Raw genomic sequence first — 16,723 nt, forward strand, 5'->3', positions numbered from 1 at the left:
TCAAAAATAATTTCGAATTTCAAAAAGAAAAATTCAAAAATAAAATTACAAAAAAATTTGAATTTGAAAAAGTATAATTCGAAAACTTAAAAAAAATTATTTATTTATATATATATAATAAGAATATATTATATATATATATATGTAGCAAGGGTATAAGAGTTTTTTTACTCTTAATGAAGAAGATATTTTTGAAAATTTCTTTTTAGTGGTGGTAAACATAAATAATGGTACCAATAATGTGGTAAACATGAAAATTACCACATTCCTAATACTACTTTTCATGTTTACCGGAACCATTTTTATCTTCACTTTTAAAGAGGTAAAAATGCACTTATAACCCTATGGTTAACTAATTTAGACTTAGGTTTAGAGTTGAGGGTTGGAGTAGCATTTTAAAACGTGGAGTTTAGGATTCTAATAAATATATAAATAAATACTTAGATTTTTGAATTTCAAAAAGAAAATTTGAAAATTAAAATTTTTAAAAAAAAATTTAGCAAAAAGTTCGAATTTGAAAATGTATTATTCGAAAACTATATATAAAACAAGGGTATAAGAGTTTTGGTTCTTAATTCAAAATTTTTATTTTTATTTATTTTTATTTATTTAATAATTATTTATTATATATATATATAATAAGAATATAAGAGTCTTTTTCCTCTTAACGAAGAAGATATTTGTGAAAAATACTTTTATTGATGGTAATCATGAAAGTACATGAATAATGGTACCAACAATATGGTAATCATGAATTTTTTTGTTCCTACTTTTCCTTATTCACCTTAAAAGTTTAACCAATTAAAAAAATACCATTTTTTTTCTAATTATGTTAATTTTATTCAAACATTTTCATTTTGATTATTTATTCATGACAATGTTAGTATCTTCAATATCACCAACAACCATTAAAACCAAAACCAGGCATTAAATCTACTAAAACTCAGTTTATATATTTTCTTATATCATTTCTTACGTGCAAAAATTATTTATCTTGAATATCCTCTTTTATTACTAAAAATTTTGGAAAAATATTTATCAGAGTATCTTAACAGATTTGTAAACTAACATAATAGTGTAAGCAGAAAAATGTTTTTTGGAATGTTTATTAAGATGTGTATTTATAAGAATTATTAATTTTGTAATATTGCAAGAATCAAAATTTTAAAATGTATTTTGTTTATGAATCATGTACTAATACATGGAATAATTTTTTGAACCTTCAAATTTTTTATATATGGACCACACAAAATATAGAGTATTAGATTATTCTTAATCTGTAATTCTGTTAGTACGAATAATGTATATAATTTTAAAAAAATAATATAATCTTTTTATAAAAGAATATTTATTTTATACATGAAATCATAATTTCTATTTTAATATACAGTATAAGATAATAAGAAAAAAAAAACAATCAAGCATTCATATGATATATCTCGATAATATCCTCTGTTCTATTGTTGTATTTTTTAGTTTTTTCATAAGACTAATGATTACTATTAATAGCCGTATTTACTATTGCCATTATAGAAATCTGATTGACCTAGAAAACATAATGGAATATAACGAGAATTTTTCTTGGGTTCACTCCCTAGGGCCAACCAATAGGATTGTGTTATTTAATATTTGATATCTTTTAAAAATGGAAACAAAATATTGTCAAATTATATTATCTTTTTAAATTAAAAAGTAAAAAGAAATAAATAAAAAATATTAGTAATTACAAAAAAAATATTTTTAACGTCGTCAGCAAAACATTAAACCCTAAATCCTAATCCCTAAACCCTAAATCCTAAACCCTAAACCCTTGGGTAAACCCTAAACTCTTGGGTAAACCCTAAACTCTAGGATAAATTTTAAACTCTAGGATAAATCTTAAACTCTAAATCAAAATCACTAAACACTAAAACACTCAAGGGTTTAGGGTTTAGAGTTTAGTGTTTTTATTTAGAGTTTATGATTTATCCAATGGTTTAGGGTTTACCCAAAGGTTTAGAGTTTACCCAAGGGTTTAGGTTTATCCAAGAGTTTAGGGTTTAGGATTTAGGGTTTAGGGATTAGGATTTAGGGTTTATGGATTAGGATTTAGGGTTTAGTGTTTTGCTGACGACGTTAAAAAGATTTTTTTAATTCTTTAAACTGTAGCTACTATTTTTTTTTTACTTTTTTTATTTTAAAAACATAATATAAATTGATGATATTTTGTTTCATTTTCTAAAAAATATCATATATGAAATAATGAGATCCTATTGGTTGGTGAACCTAAGAGGTGAAGCCAAGAATAACTCCTAAAACAATTAAAAAAAAAAAATAAAATAGAGTTTACCCAAGGGTTTAGGTTTACCAAAGAGTTTAGGGTTTAGGATTTAGGGTTTAGGGATTAGGATTTAGGGTTTATGGATTAGGATTTAGGGTTTAGTGTTTTGCTGACGACGTTAAAAAGATTTTTTTAATTCTTTAAACTGTAGCTACTATTTTTTTTTTACTTTTTTTATTTTAAAAACATAATATAAATTGATGATATTTTGTTTCCTTTTTTAAAAGATATCAAATTTGAAATAATGAAATAATGAAATATCGAATTTAGATTCACCCTATGGGGTGAACCCAAGAATAAACTCATATAACGAAAACATAATAGCTGAGACTGAGAGAGTAATAAAAAGTGTCATCTTTTAAATAATATAAATCTGATAATAAAAGTAGGATAATTCGGAAACAAAAAAAAAAATATTTAAATCGAATAAAAACAAAAAGAAATATCCTAACTAAACACGATAATCAAGTAAAAAAACCAAAAGAAATCTAAACAATAATCTTCTCCTAAATTTTCTCCGGTTCAGCTTCGCCGGAAAGCTCCTCAAGCGATTTTCCATTAGGCTCCGGAACAAGAAACGAGAACAACAAGCCAACAAAACTGATTCCTGCCATGATCAGTAAGGTTGTCTTCATCCCCACAGCCTTCACCAAAGCAGCAAAACCAAAAGAACCAACCATCGCACCGGCTTTACCCGAAGCCGCAGAGATACCATGACAAGTCGCCCTTAGCCTCGCTGGAAAAATCTCAGCCGGGACAATGAAAGTAGTTGCGTTAGGTCCAAAATTGCAGAAGAAAAACGTGAGAGAGTAGAGAACAACGAAACCGATTCGGTTATGTGGTAAGGTCCAATGGTGATACGGTATGGCTAGACCAATCAAGCAAGCCGTCATAAAAGAGAATCCAAGGACCTGAATCTTGAACCGTCCCATCCAGTCGATTAAAGCTACGGTGAACCAGTAACCAGGAACGGTGCCGCAAAGAGCAATTAGGGTTTGTGCCTTAGCGATCTGGTACAGCTCTTGGATTGCGTTCATGGTTTTCGCCGAGGGTAACCAACCAATGGTGGTGAAGATGTCTTTCTGGAAGAGGTTTTGGCTGTAGAAAGCAATGTCAAGGAGGAACCATGTGGTGGCTGTTCCGAGCAGGTGGAGCCCGTGGCGGCGGAGGAATTTCTTGGAGAACAAGCCAAACTCGTCTGAAGAAACCCTAGCTTGGTCATTCTTCGCAAAACCGGCTTCAATGTCTACATCGAGAACCTTAGACATATCTGAAGCCGCTTTCTCCGGGTCCTTAGCGACTAGAGAAGTGTAGCGAGCTGTTTCAGGCATCTTCGCACGCCAGTAGTAAGTTAATAGAGCCGGTACAGCGCCTAACATGAGAATGATCCTCCACACGTAATCTGCCTGCGGGACGGTTGAGGCAGCCGGGTCGACCATATAGGCTGGAGACGGAAACTGATGGTCGAAGATAGCAGAGACGAGTAACGACACACATCCCGCGGCCAAGATCCCAAATCCTTGCATAGCGAAAACAGCTGCTATGAACGCGCCACGTGTACTTTTGTTGGCGTATTCAGACATGATCGTAGCCGAGAGAGGATAGTCACCACCGATGCCAAACCCGAGCCAGAAGCGGAAGAAGCAGAGCGTTACCATGACGGTTTTTGGGTCGCTGCCAAGGGAAATACCAGAGCAAATCGAGCATACGGTCATGATCACAAGAGTCAAGCCGTAGACTCTCTTACGGCCGAGCTTGTCACCGAGACACCCGAAGAAAATCTGTCCGATAAATGTTCCGGCAAAGGCCACACCGCTCACGGCAGCAGAGATGCCATCAGGGAGGTTTCCCGGAGAGGAGGAGCCAGGGTTATGATAGTAGATACGGCCAAGGAGCTTCGTAACGAGAGATATAACAAAGAGATCGTATGAGTCCGTAAAGAAACCCATACCGGAGATTATAACCGTCGTGACGTGGTACCATGTAACCTTTTTAACGTCAAGTGCTTCCAAGATGCTGCTGCTATGTTCTTGCTTCGCCATGTCGATTCTTTTTTGTCTTTTTCTCCGCAATCTGAAAACAACACAAGTGAAGAAAAAATTGTTACAAATATAGGATTTTGACTAGTAGGAACTGATTTTTTAGAAAACAAACAATCTATCAATGAACTATACCCAAAAAAAAATAGCGATCTGAAATATTGCGACAAAAGAGATTAAAACACAAAAAGATCATGACATGACTTCCCCGTGTTGAAACATCTGATAATAGTTGCAAACAAATATTATTTGGAAATAATAGTATAAATAGGGACGGAGTGATTACCAACAAAGAATTGAGAAGCTGAAGAGTCTTGATTAATGTTTGTTAGGGTTAGGGCGTTATATATATATATATATATATATATATATATATATATATATAGAGTGAGATGAGAATAAAATAGCATATTCTATTTGTATACGAATAGAATTAATCACAGATAAAAAAAGGCATAATAAAGTTATTATTTTATTTTTGCTACTTCTAACCGATTTTCTTTTTATTTAATAATTATATTATAAAATATATATATGATAAATATGGAAGGATATTTGTTGATATCCGATAGTAAAATAACCGACAACTAGATCTCGATACACGCAACCGCGCGTGTTTTGTTTTCATTTATTTTTTATATAAACATTTTGTTTTTAATTTTAAATTGGTATATATTATAATATATATGTGCCTATCAATTTTTAAAACATAATAAGTTTACGGTATATTTTTTCATTGAATAGATTATTTCAAACTTTCACATATATTTGTATCTTCTTCTATATATATTTTTGGATTATTATTTCATTATTAAAATCGTAACTATATATATAAAGATTAGTAAAATATTGTTTTATTATCATATTCAAAGATATTGTAACATTTCACAAATTTATAAAGTTTTTAAAAAATTAAACTTTTCGCTTGAGAGATTTATATTATCGAGTAAATAATTAAATATTTAGTTTTTGTTCAATTTTTAAAATAAACTATATAGTTTAAAATTTGTTTTGATTGGTTTAATGTAGTAAAGATTAATCATTGTTAGATAATATGATTTTTGTTATTAAAAAAAAAATCTTTATAGTTTAAAAAGTAAACATCGACAAATATTTAAATATTTAGCATATAGAGGTATAGTATTATAATATTAAATTATATATATTTAATTTATAGTATCTATAAATCGAATGAATCATCTATTGTTTAAATCCAATTATTGATTGCCCAATAAAAATTTCTGGTAGGCCCGAAATTTAAATGATAAGATTCGATATTAAATTTAACATGACTTTCTAGGAATATGTCCATTAAGTCCATTGTTTTTTAAAAATCACACATGAATCAAGGTTGTGACTTCTGTTTTAATATATAAGATTATTCCTTTCAATCTCCCGTCGTACGGAATAAACTCCAGTTTAAGTAACGACATATAAAAACCAAAGATATAGATCAATCTTTTATTTAGGTGTGAAGTTTTATTTTCACAAATTAAGAATATATATATCTATGCTATTATTTGAGAAGTGATTTTGTATTACTTGTCATCTTCTCCATATTTTTAAGTTATTTTTATTACTTATCATATTTTTAATAGGAAAATTGTCAAAAATGACTTAAAACTTGATTTTGAATACAAAAGTGTACCACATATTCAATCAAATGCAAAAATAACCCAAAAAGCTAGTGAAATTACAATAATCTCCTTAAACCATCTCCAACGGAGGCTTTAATAACAGGTTCTAAAAAAAATAAAAAATAAATAAACAAAAAATGAGACAAAAGACTAGAACCGGTGTCTAATATAACACTTTTAGACCATCATTAATCCCAGTCTCTTAATTGGGGTTCTTAACTTCGGTTCTTAACTTCGGGTAAGAGACGGTTCTTAGCTTTTCTTAGATTTTAACTAAGAAAAGTTAAGAACTGTCTCTTAAATAAGAGATATAAGAACCGTTTCTTAGCTGAAAAACTGTAAAAAAAAAAAAAATAAGTAAAAAAGTGTCAAATCATAAGTTAAGAAACCCGGCTAAAAGACCGGGATGCCCTTAGAGCACCAGCATTAGAGGTTCGTGGGTGGAGTTCACACGCTTCCCCAGAAAAAAAATATTATAATATGCTACAGTAATGATCCTGTCTCGCCACGCTCCTTCCGTATGAATCCGAGTCGTCACTGTTCAGTGGCGGCCCGCTATTGGTCAATTTTTTTTTTTTTTATTTTTTTTAAAAAAATTGATAAAAAATTCAAATTATGAACCCCAACCGGTCATTAATGCCGGTGCTCTTAGAACCGATAAACACCCCATACGTGCCCCTTTGTTATTGGGCAGTTCTCTCTTCCTCTTCGTCGATTTTTTTTTTTTTTTTTTTTGAGAAATCGAGTTCGTCGATGTTGCTCGATGGTTTTGAGAAATCTCTCCAAATCCATACATGAAATAACCGTGAAGGTTCGTATTCTTTCTATGTCTCTGATTCAGTATCTCTAAATACGGCCAATTGAATCCCTTTCCTTCTCAACTCAAATTGATTTTACAAAATTTATTCAATTTCAGATTCTCTAAGGCGGAGGAGGAGGAGGAACACATGGCTCAGTTGGCGGCGGCGGCGGCGGCGGTGGGGAGGAGCGGGTGGATAATCGGAGATTACGCGGTGGGACGACAAATCGGGTCGGGTTCGTTTTCGGTGGGGTGGGAAGGGAGGCATCTTGTAGATGGAACCGTGGTTGCTATCAAAGAGATCGCCATGGCTAGGCTTAGTAAGAAGTTGCAAGATAGTCTCAAGTTTTGAAGATCTGTTCGTGTATTGCGGGAGGAAGTTCTCGCCAAAGACGATCTTGTTGTTAGCTGATCAAATGGTATGGCATGTGTTTCTGGCTGCTTACAATTGATCGTTCTAGTGTCTGATTCCTGTTTCTTTTATCCTATTACTGTTACAGCTAACGAGGATAGAGTATGTACACTCCAAAGGGTGGGTATCTGCATAGAGATGTCAAACCTGATAACTTCCTCATGGGCCTAGGGAGGAAGACGAATCAGGTATGTCTACTGTAGTTTCTCTTCTCCATCTGAAGCTTTGATAAGGGAATGATAAGTTTGAGTTAATCAGGTTTATCTTATTGACTTTGGACTTGCTAAAGGAATGCTTCCACCTGTTCTGTTTATGTAGTAGATCGCTTATAACTCTATGCTCATATACTTTGGTTTCACAGAGAAAAGTCGACGTGATGATCTTGAGTCTCTTGGATATGTGCTTCTCTATTTCCTAAGAAGCAGGTGTGTTGGCTTTTTCCGACTTGAATGAAACTAGCCAGCATTGTATTTTGTTTTGTATTTTTTGTTTCATGAACCTCCTGTTTCAGTCTTCCATGGCAGGGTCTTAAAGCTGTTTACAAGAAGAAAAAATACGAGAAAATCTGTGAGAAGAAGATATCAACTCCTATTGAGGTCTCCTCTCTACTGTACGTCAAAACTGATACTTCTTTATGCAGCAGTTAGGTAAATACTGCTAAAGAGAAGTTATGTCATATTTGTGGGTGTGGTTTCGGCGCTAATGGGGAAGATCGTGGGGTTAAAGAGATAGAGAAGCGTCCAGAGTTTATCAAACATCTGTTCAGTATCTTGAGGAAACAGAGTTGCTTAATGTCTTGCGAGAGCGCTGCATTGATCGTCATTAACATGTGGAACCTGGGTAGAATGATGTTGCAAACCCAACATCTTTTGCTTTCTCTGTTGTATTTGTGAAGAACATTTAGTTTAACAATGGATATAATTGATGTATCTTAGTGACATTTGGTTTAATTTGTTTTTATGCCTTATTTGTTTAAATTTTATGAAATCCAATCATTTATAAGTTTTGTAAAATTTAAATTTAATTACATTACCATGGCTTCTAAACTTCACAAAACCTAAAATTAAAAATTAAACTAATGATTATAACCCATCATGGATTCTAATCATTGGACATGCTCTTATGACTAAATAAAAAATATGTGTTGAGTTTTACGATGATAACCCTATCTTGTAAGTTTCAGTAGATCTTAAAAATAATTTAAATTTTTTATAAAAATATTTTGATGGAAAAAAAATTGAAATCATGTAATAATAAACATTTCTAAATGATGTAAATTTAGTTTTACTAAAATTGAATTGTTTTCAACATAGATGAGTGAAAGAAGATTAACTCATGATAGTCCTTGGTTTAGGGTTTGGTAACATATGTTATAACATTGTTGGTATATTTAGCGATAGATTTTGAAATCTTATCTTTTGTTTTTAAATTTTTTTTTGACCTATATCTGTTTAGTGACTATCTAATAACTTGATTTAAACACTTTCTAAGTATCTTAACAGTTTAAGGAAGTGTTTTTTTGTTTAGTTATTTTATTATAGGTTCTGGAAGACTTTCCAAGAAGTTTTCTGACATATCCCACCTAAATTTTAGTAGAATTTAGGGTTCCCGCCTAAATTTTAGTAGAATTTAGGGTTCCCGCCTAATTTTAAAAGAATTTAGGGTTCCCGCCTAAATTTTAAAAGAATTCAGGTTTCCCGCCTAAATCGAAGTCTTCCAGAAGTCTTCTAGTGGAAGTTTTCTCATGTATTAGATCTAGTAATTAAAATTTTTTATAAAATAATATTTTGTAAGAGAAAAAATCAAAATCATGTATTAATAAACATTTCTAAATGGTGAAAATTTAGTTTTACTGAAATTGAATTACTTTTAACATAGATGAATGAATGTAGATTGAGTCATGATAGCCTTCGGTTTAGGGTTTGGTAACATATGTTATAGTATTGTTGGTATGTTTAGGGTTAGATTTTGAAATATTATATATTTTTTTTTAGTTTGATATATATGTGTTTAGTGACTATCTAATTACTTGATTTAAACACTTTCTAAGTTTCTTTTAAGTTTAAGGAAGTGTTTTACTTAGTTATTTGATTATAGGGTCTGGAAGTCTCCGAGAAGACTTTGGTTTAGAGTTTAGTAACATATGTTATAGTATTGTTTATATTTAGGGTTTGATTTTAGAATCTCAACTTTTTTATTAAAAAAATTGACCTACATGTGTTTAGCTTTGTGTATCAAACGCTAAAATATTTAACCTAATTTGAATTTTTGTCTCCATATATAAAGAAAGTTCACACATTCTATTTCTTCCTCACAAATGGCTGCAACAAAATTATAATGTCTCTCACTCTAAAACTCTCCAACCTCTCTCTAATCTCTTTGAACATCAAAACACCAAATTTTAAATCTATTTCTCATTTTTTTCTTATGTTTTTCTCATTAATTTATCTTTTTTTTGCAAATTTTTCATTACATGGTTCTCATCTTTCACTCCTTCAAAGGTAGATTTAAAATTTTTGGATAGTATTATTGTGTGTTTTATATATTAGATTATTAAATGCTATAGATTCAACTTAATGTGACTGTTTTGTTTATTATTTAAGTATAAAAAATTATTTTTGAAGTTTTATCTGTTTTGAAGTCATTTGAATGCTTTTGAATATGCAGATTTTTTCAGATCTGAGTTAGACTTTGAAAGAATTCTTAGAAGACTCTTGGAAGACTCTTAAAAGACTCTTGGAAGACTCTCAGAAGACTCTTGTTCTAATATATTTTATGTTAGAAGACTTCCCACAAAGTCTTCGGGAAGTCTTCCGAAGTCTTCTACCGAAAGTGGTAAAGGAATGATGTCAAGTGGAGTCCAAGCTTATCTATGTTGAGAAATGATATCCAGCTCCATGTTTAATAGTTTTTTAAGGTCTATTTTAGTTTTGAATTCTTTTGTAAACTTGAAGAGATGTTAATCAAAAGATTTTGGTATATATATGTTTATGTTTTTTTCCAAAGTACTTGACATTATTGAAATTATTGATACAACATACCAAGAAATGATTTTAACCATTCTATCCACTCATAACAAAACACAACAACACAAAAACTTAGTCAAATTTACTAAAACTAAGAGAGAAGACTTCACAAGAAAACTTAGTCAAATTCACAAAAGTTCAAACTTGAATTTTAAGTGAAAGTTGGAATTTTAAATCTCATGTAAGTTAAAAATTATACCTTATAATCTAAAAAGACACATTAAACCACATGACTTGATATTTTTGAAGTTACTTCATATTTTTGAAGTTACTTAACACTTTTGAAAGTTAAAAACATACCTTGAAGTTACTTAACACTCTTGAAAATCTAATAGAAGACTTCTCGGATTAGCTAGAAACATTAGTAAACATAAATATTTGAAATCTTATAGTTATCACCAAATAAGTTATGAATTTCATCTAGGAGCCCCAGTATTGACTAATACACATGAATTAATAAGAAAATATTAAAAAGTCATTTTAATTGTAGAGAAAATGAAAGTTTATTAAACATTGACGTAGAAGACTTCCGTAGAAGTCTTTTATTCTTCGAGAAGATTTCTTAAGAAGTCTTCTATTTAGGTCATTTTTGCAATTGTAAATTTACGAAGGAAGACTTCTTAAGAAGTCTACTCTACAGAAGACATGTTGAGAAGTCTTATTTTGTAAATATTGACTTTATTTTGAATTTGAAAAATTCTTGAAAATTTGCAATTGAGTAAAGTTTGTCAGAAACTTGACTTTTTATCAAAGACTTCTCGGGAGGTCTTCTCGGAGAAGACTTCTATAGACGTCTTCTGAGAGTCTTCTCAATGTCGGAAGAAGTCTACTTGAAATACTTTTGCAATTGAGTATATTTGACCAAAACCCAGAATAAAATTTGAGAAGACTTCTCGGGAAGTCTTCTATAAAAAATCAAATTTCTGACAAACTTCGGTCAATTGCAAAACTAACCTATTGATCCGGGAAGTCTTCTCTGGGATTTCAGTTTTTTTTTTTTAATAAAGGAAAGTTGGAAGAAATTTCTGACAAATTTCTAGGGAAGTCTTCTTGATGAAGAACACATCAAGTCTTTTGAAAGTTTTCCCGAAGTTTTCTGAAAGTCTTCGCGAACAGATCTGAGAAAAAAAATGATTTCATACTTTGAGCCTGTGAGATTACTTGCTTTGCTTCTCCAAGCCCCCAGAACTTCACTACAAAAGCTACCAAGTCCTTAATGACCACGAATCATGAGCTTCAATATCTCTATGAACCTTACAAAGCTTGGAATCAAAATCTTAGTTTTTTGGATGAATTTGAAGAGATGTGATTTGTATGCATAATTAATGAGATATGAAGAGTAAAAATCGAAACTTTGGTGCATTGATAGCTTCAAATTGGTTGTTCATGGTGGTTAGTGTATTGATGACAATGACAGTATTGTAAATATTTGGTGAAGATGTGGATGATAAAGTAAAAGAATCATTTTCAAAAAAAAAAAGAACAAAAAATGTAATGGTATTTTCGTCAATAACTCGAACTTCTAGGGTACAGGAAAAAAAAGTTTAAAAAAAACATGAGTTATTTTTGTGTTTGACTTGAAATTTTAAGTCATATTTGAAAAACCCTTTTTAATAATAGCATAGGTGCTATTTAGAATTTTTTCAATCTGCAACTATAAGAAATATTTGATTTCAAATATAAGTTATTTAAAGATAGTTTGGTTATTACTAGATAGAAGAATTTGACTGAAAATACACACCTAAATAAAAAAGATGAAACAAAATACAGACTTTAATACATCAATTGTTGGGTATTAAAATTAGATATAATACTAACTTAAAATGTATATAACTAATAATTTAGATTTAAATAAAAAAATAATATAATTAACATTTTTTGGGTCTACATTATTTCGCACAAGGTGCAGACCATTATCTAGTTTATATTATTATTTGTGAAGTGATTGTAGAAACTAGAAATTTGTGTTCGTCAATGTAGATTGTTCTAAGAATAAGGTTATCCTCTTTTGTAAAACATTATTACCAAAAACATGTGTTTCATATTCAATATGTGTATCTGTTGTTCTAATCTCTTTATTTTAGAATATTAATGACAGTTTTGATTTACTGGTGATGTTATTTCATATTCAGATGATTGTGGGAACCAAAATTCGCACTGTCGATTTCCGTTTAAATTAGGAAAGTAGGAGAACCCTAGTTTTCCAGAGGTCCCGAATATCTGCTAATACCACACGCCAAGCAATCAGAACACGAAATAAAAACGATAAAATATAAAAAATCGAAAAGAGAGCAAAGTAGATCTTATTCCGAATTCACGTTTGAGTGTTACAACAAGGTAAGAGCCTGGGCTACGAGAGCTGTCGGCGAGATTCCTAGTTCTAAAACCTTAAAGCTGCCAAACCTAATTGAGTCGCAGCTCGAATAACAAAAACGGAAGATTGCCTAAATTGCTCTAAGTGCTAAGTTTTTTTGCTGTGTCTCGAATCACCCTTTGCCTCTCGCCTAGGACTCCTTATATACTTGCTCCTAGGTCGGTTTGCGCCTTTCCCCTTCTGCCCTTAAGTCGTCATAGCTCAAAAATGGAGAGATTCTATTTTTCCCGATCTTCGTGATTATCTTCGGAAACTTCACATTTATCAGGGGAAACTTGACATTTATCTTGCCTTACGAACCAAGCATAAACCGTCATACGGCTTATGGGTTTTTGGTTAAGAAATCGTAAGTGGGCTTCGAGTTGCGTTTTAGGTCTCTCTGGGCCGTCTTTGACTCGAAACGTTTATTACGGTTTCTTCGATAAAAACAAACTTCTCGCGGTTTTTATCATAAAGTTTGACTGATGACTTCGAGTGATGAGAAACAAAGAATGGTTTAGCCATGGCTCACGAGAGATAGCAATAAAGAGTGGACGAGAATGCATGGATTCGTGTCGTATCGACGTTCTGGGAGAGTTCGGTCGCTACGTAGCGACCGAGCCGTATGCGGTCGCTACACATATATCTAATAAGGAATGTATCCTTAATTGTAACACTCCCCCTCAAGTTGGAGCGTGCAAGTCGCAAGCGCCCAACTTGTTAGTTAAGAATCGAAACTGATGATGTCCAAGAGCTTTTGTAAATATATCAGGAGGTTTTTCATGCGTAGAAACGTGAGCAGTAGTAAGATGACCAGCCGTGATCTCGTCTCGAATGAAGTGACAATCTGATTTGATGTGTTTCGTTCTCTCATGAAACACCGGATTAGATGCTATATGGAGAGCGGACTTACTGTCACATACGAGCTTCACAGGTTGATCATGTTTGACTCCAAGGAAAACTAGTACTTCTTTAACCCACATGAGTTCCTGGCATGCCATTTCCATAGAAAGATACTCAGCTTCAGCTGAAGAGCGTGAGACAGTCTTCTGTTTCTTTGTTTTCCATGAGACCGGTGAGTTTCCAAAAAAACTAGATAGCCTGTTAAGGACCGACGCGTCACTGGACAAGCGGCCTAGTCTGAATCACTATATGCTGTAAGCTGGAGATTATTCTGAGACGACAAGAGTATACCTTGACCAGGGCACCCTTTCAAGTAGCGAACTAAGCGCAAAGCTGCTTCCCAATGATCTGAGCGAGGTTTCTGCATCGACTGAGCAAGTATGTTCACAGCATAAGATATCTCAGGTTTAGTATGTGTTAGATATACTAACTTCCCAACTAGTCGCCTATACTTGGCAGGGTCATGAAGGAATGGACTTATTGAAGAAAGAAGCTTATAATTCTGTTCCATTGGTGTGTCAGCTGGCCGAGACTCCAAGAGGCCACATTGTTTAATAATCTCTAGACAATATTTTCGTTGAGACAAGTAGATGCCATCTGGACTATGCGCAACCTCAATGCCCAAAAAATACTTCAACAGACCAAGATCCTTCATTCGAAAACAGTTACTGAGATATGTTTTGAACTTCCGTATGACTAAAGGATCATTACCACAAATCACTAGATCATCGACATGGATTATAATGTAGAGAGAAGTAGAGCCACAAACATATGCAAAGATGATGTCTTGAGATTTTACATATTTTTAAGCATGATTTCCATACTCATTTAGATCATTTAAGATGCATTTAGAGACTAATTAGGTACATAGCATATGCATGTGTAGTATGTTAGGTTTGAAAGAGCTCGAGTTGAAATTTGGAGAGTTTGATCGGTAAGCATGAAGAAAAGGGGCAAAGGCAAGAAGATGGACCAAGCCGCGGACAACCAGGTCGGACTGGACCAGGCCGCGGAATCGCTCTCGAGAGATCAGCCGAGACGGACCATCCCGCGGACGGAATCCGCGGACAACACCAGTCCGCGGAATCAGACCAGAGAGCTCGAGGTTTGTGTGGTCGGCCGCGGGCGTGTACTGCGGACGAAGGCCGTCCGCGGATTCTCGCCCGAGAGGTCGAGTTTTGATGAGACAGACCGCGGACCACGGCCGCGGGTTGGAGCCGTCCGCGGTCGATGCCAAGACCAGCTCACCCATTTGCCTTTCGGGTCAAACCCGGGTTTGTCGGGTCGACCCGATACTCAGCTTCAGCTGAAGAGCGTGAGACAGTCTTCTGTTTCTTTGTTTTCCATGAGACCGGTGAGTTTCCAAAAAAACTAGATAGCCTGTTAAGGACCGACGCGTCACTGGACAAGCGGCCTAGTCTGAATCACTATATGCTGTAAGCTGGAGATTATTCTGAGACGACAAGAGTATACCTTGACCAGGGCACCCTTTCAAGTAGCGAACTAAGCGCAAAGCTGCTTCCCAATGATCTGAGCGAGGTTTCTGCATCGACTGAGCAAGTATGTTCACAGCATAAGATATCTCAGGTTTAGTATGTGTTAGATATACTAACTTCCCAACTAGTCGCCTATACTTGGCAGGGTCATGAAGGAATGGACTTATTGAAGAAAGAAGCTTATAATTCTGTTCCATTGGTGTGTCAGCTGGCCGAGACTCCAAGAGGCCACATTGTTTAATAATCTCTAGACAATATTTTCGTTGAGACAAGTAGATGCCATCTGGACTATGCGCAACCTCAATGCCCAAAAAATACTTCAACAGACCAAGATCCTTCATTCGAAAACAGTTACTGAGATATGTTTTGAACTTCCGTATGACTAAAGGATCATTACCACAAATCACTAGATCATCGACATGGATTATAATGTAGAGAGAAGTAGAGCCACAAACATATGCAAAGATGATGTCTTGAGATTTTACATATTTTTAAGCATGATTTCCATACTCATTTAGATCATTTAAGATGCATTTAGAGTCTAATTAGGTACATAGCATATGCATGTGTAGTATGTTAGGTTTGAAAGAGCTCGAGTTGAAATTTGGAGAGTTTGATCGGTAAGCATGAAGAAAAGGGGCAAAGGCAAGAAGATGGACCAAGCCGCGGACAACCAGGTCGGACTGGACCAGGCCGCGGAATCGCTCTCGAGAGATCAGCCGAGACGGACCATCCCGCGGACGGAATCCGCGGACAACACCAGTCCGCGGAATCGGACCAGAGAGCTCGAGGTTGGTGTGGTCGGCTTCGGGCGTGTACTGCGGACGAAGGCAGTCCGCGGATTCTCGCCCGAGAGGTCGAGTTTTGATGAGACAGACCGCGGACCACGGCCGCGGGTTGGAGCCGTCCGCGGTCGATGCCAAGACCAGCTCACCCATTTGCCTTTCGGGTCAAACCCGGGTTTGTCGGGTCGACCCGGTTCGAGTTTTAAACTACTATAAATACATTTTAGACCTAATTTTAGATCATATCTTGTTTTCTCTTAAAAATACATTGATATTTTGGAGAAAGTTTGAATCTTTAGTAATATAATCTTTCTTTCTTGAGTAATTTGAGTCTATCTCATCTTCATAACATGATTTCTCTTGAATCTATTATGGGTTTAAGGTTAATCATGAAGATTAGTGAGTATACTCTTTTTGGATTCATGGGTTAGGAAGATTAGGATGATTAAGTGATGATCTAGAATGTTTAGAGTAGATTAATATGTTTCCTTGCTTGATTGAGTGATCTTAATGCATGGACTAATGTCGTATCGACGTTTTGGAAGAGCGGAACGGACGCTCGGTCGCTACGTAGCGACCGAGCTTTGGCTCGAGCTCGGTCGCTATGTAGCGACCGAGCGTCGACCGAGCGTCCGTTCCGATTAGTCCATGCATTCTCGTCTACCCTTCGATGCTATCTCCCGAAGACCGTAGCGAACCCATTTCATGTTTCCCGCCATTCTAAGTCATCGATCAAACATTACCGTAAAAACCGCGGAAAGTTCGTTCTTTATTTAAAGAAGCCGTAATAAACGCTTCGAGTTAGAAGACGGCCCAAAGGGACCAAAGACATGACTCAAGGCCCAACTTACGATTTATTAACCAACAGCCCATAAGCCGCATGACGGTTTACGCTTGGTTGGCAAGGAAAGATAAAAGTCAAGTTTCCGCGGATAAATACGAAATTTTGTACG

At 34.2% G+C, this 16,723-nt stretch overlaps 1 protein-coding gene and 1 long non-coding RNA gene across 2 annotated transcripts; one reads left to right on the plus strand and one right to left on the minus strand.

Moving 5' to 3' along the window:
- Positions 1–2,678: 2,678 nt before the first annotated feature.
- On the minus strand, positions 2,679–4,362 carry LOC106316581 (probable inorganic phosphate transporter 1-6). The gene has a single exon (XM_013754470.1). The coding sequence runs from the start codon at positions 4,360–4,362 to the stop codon at positions 2,827–2,829; it is 1,536 nt and encodes a 511-aa protein (XP_013609924.1). The 3' UTR covers positions 2,679–2,826.
- A 2,645-nt stretch (positions 4,363–7,007) lies between these two features.
- On the plus strand, positions 7,008–8,140 carry LOC106317394. The gene is made up of 4 exons (XR_001265123.1): positions 7,008–7,214; positions 7,296–7,395; positions 7,569–7,632; positions 7,719–8,140. It is a non-coding gene; the product is annotated as an uncharacterized LOC106317394 (long non-coding RNA).
- Positions 8,141–16,723: the final 8,583 nt, after the last annotated feature.

The sequence above is a fragment of the Brassica oleracea genome, chromosome C9 (genome assembly GCF_000695525.1).
Source record: "Brassica oleracea var. oleracea cultivar TO1000 chromosome C9, BOL, whole genome shotgun sequence".
NCBI classification, from domain to species: Eukaryota; Viridiplantae; Streptophyta; class Magnoliopsida; order Brassicales; family Brassicaceae; genus Brassica; species Brassica oleracea.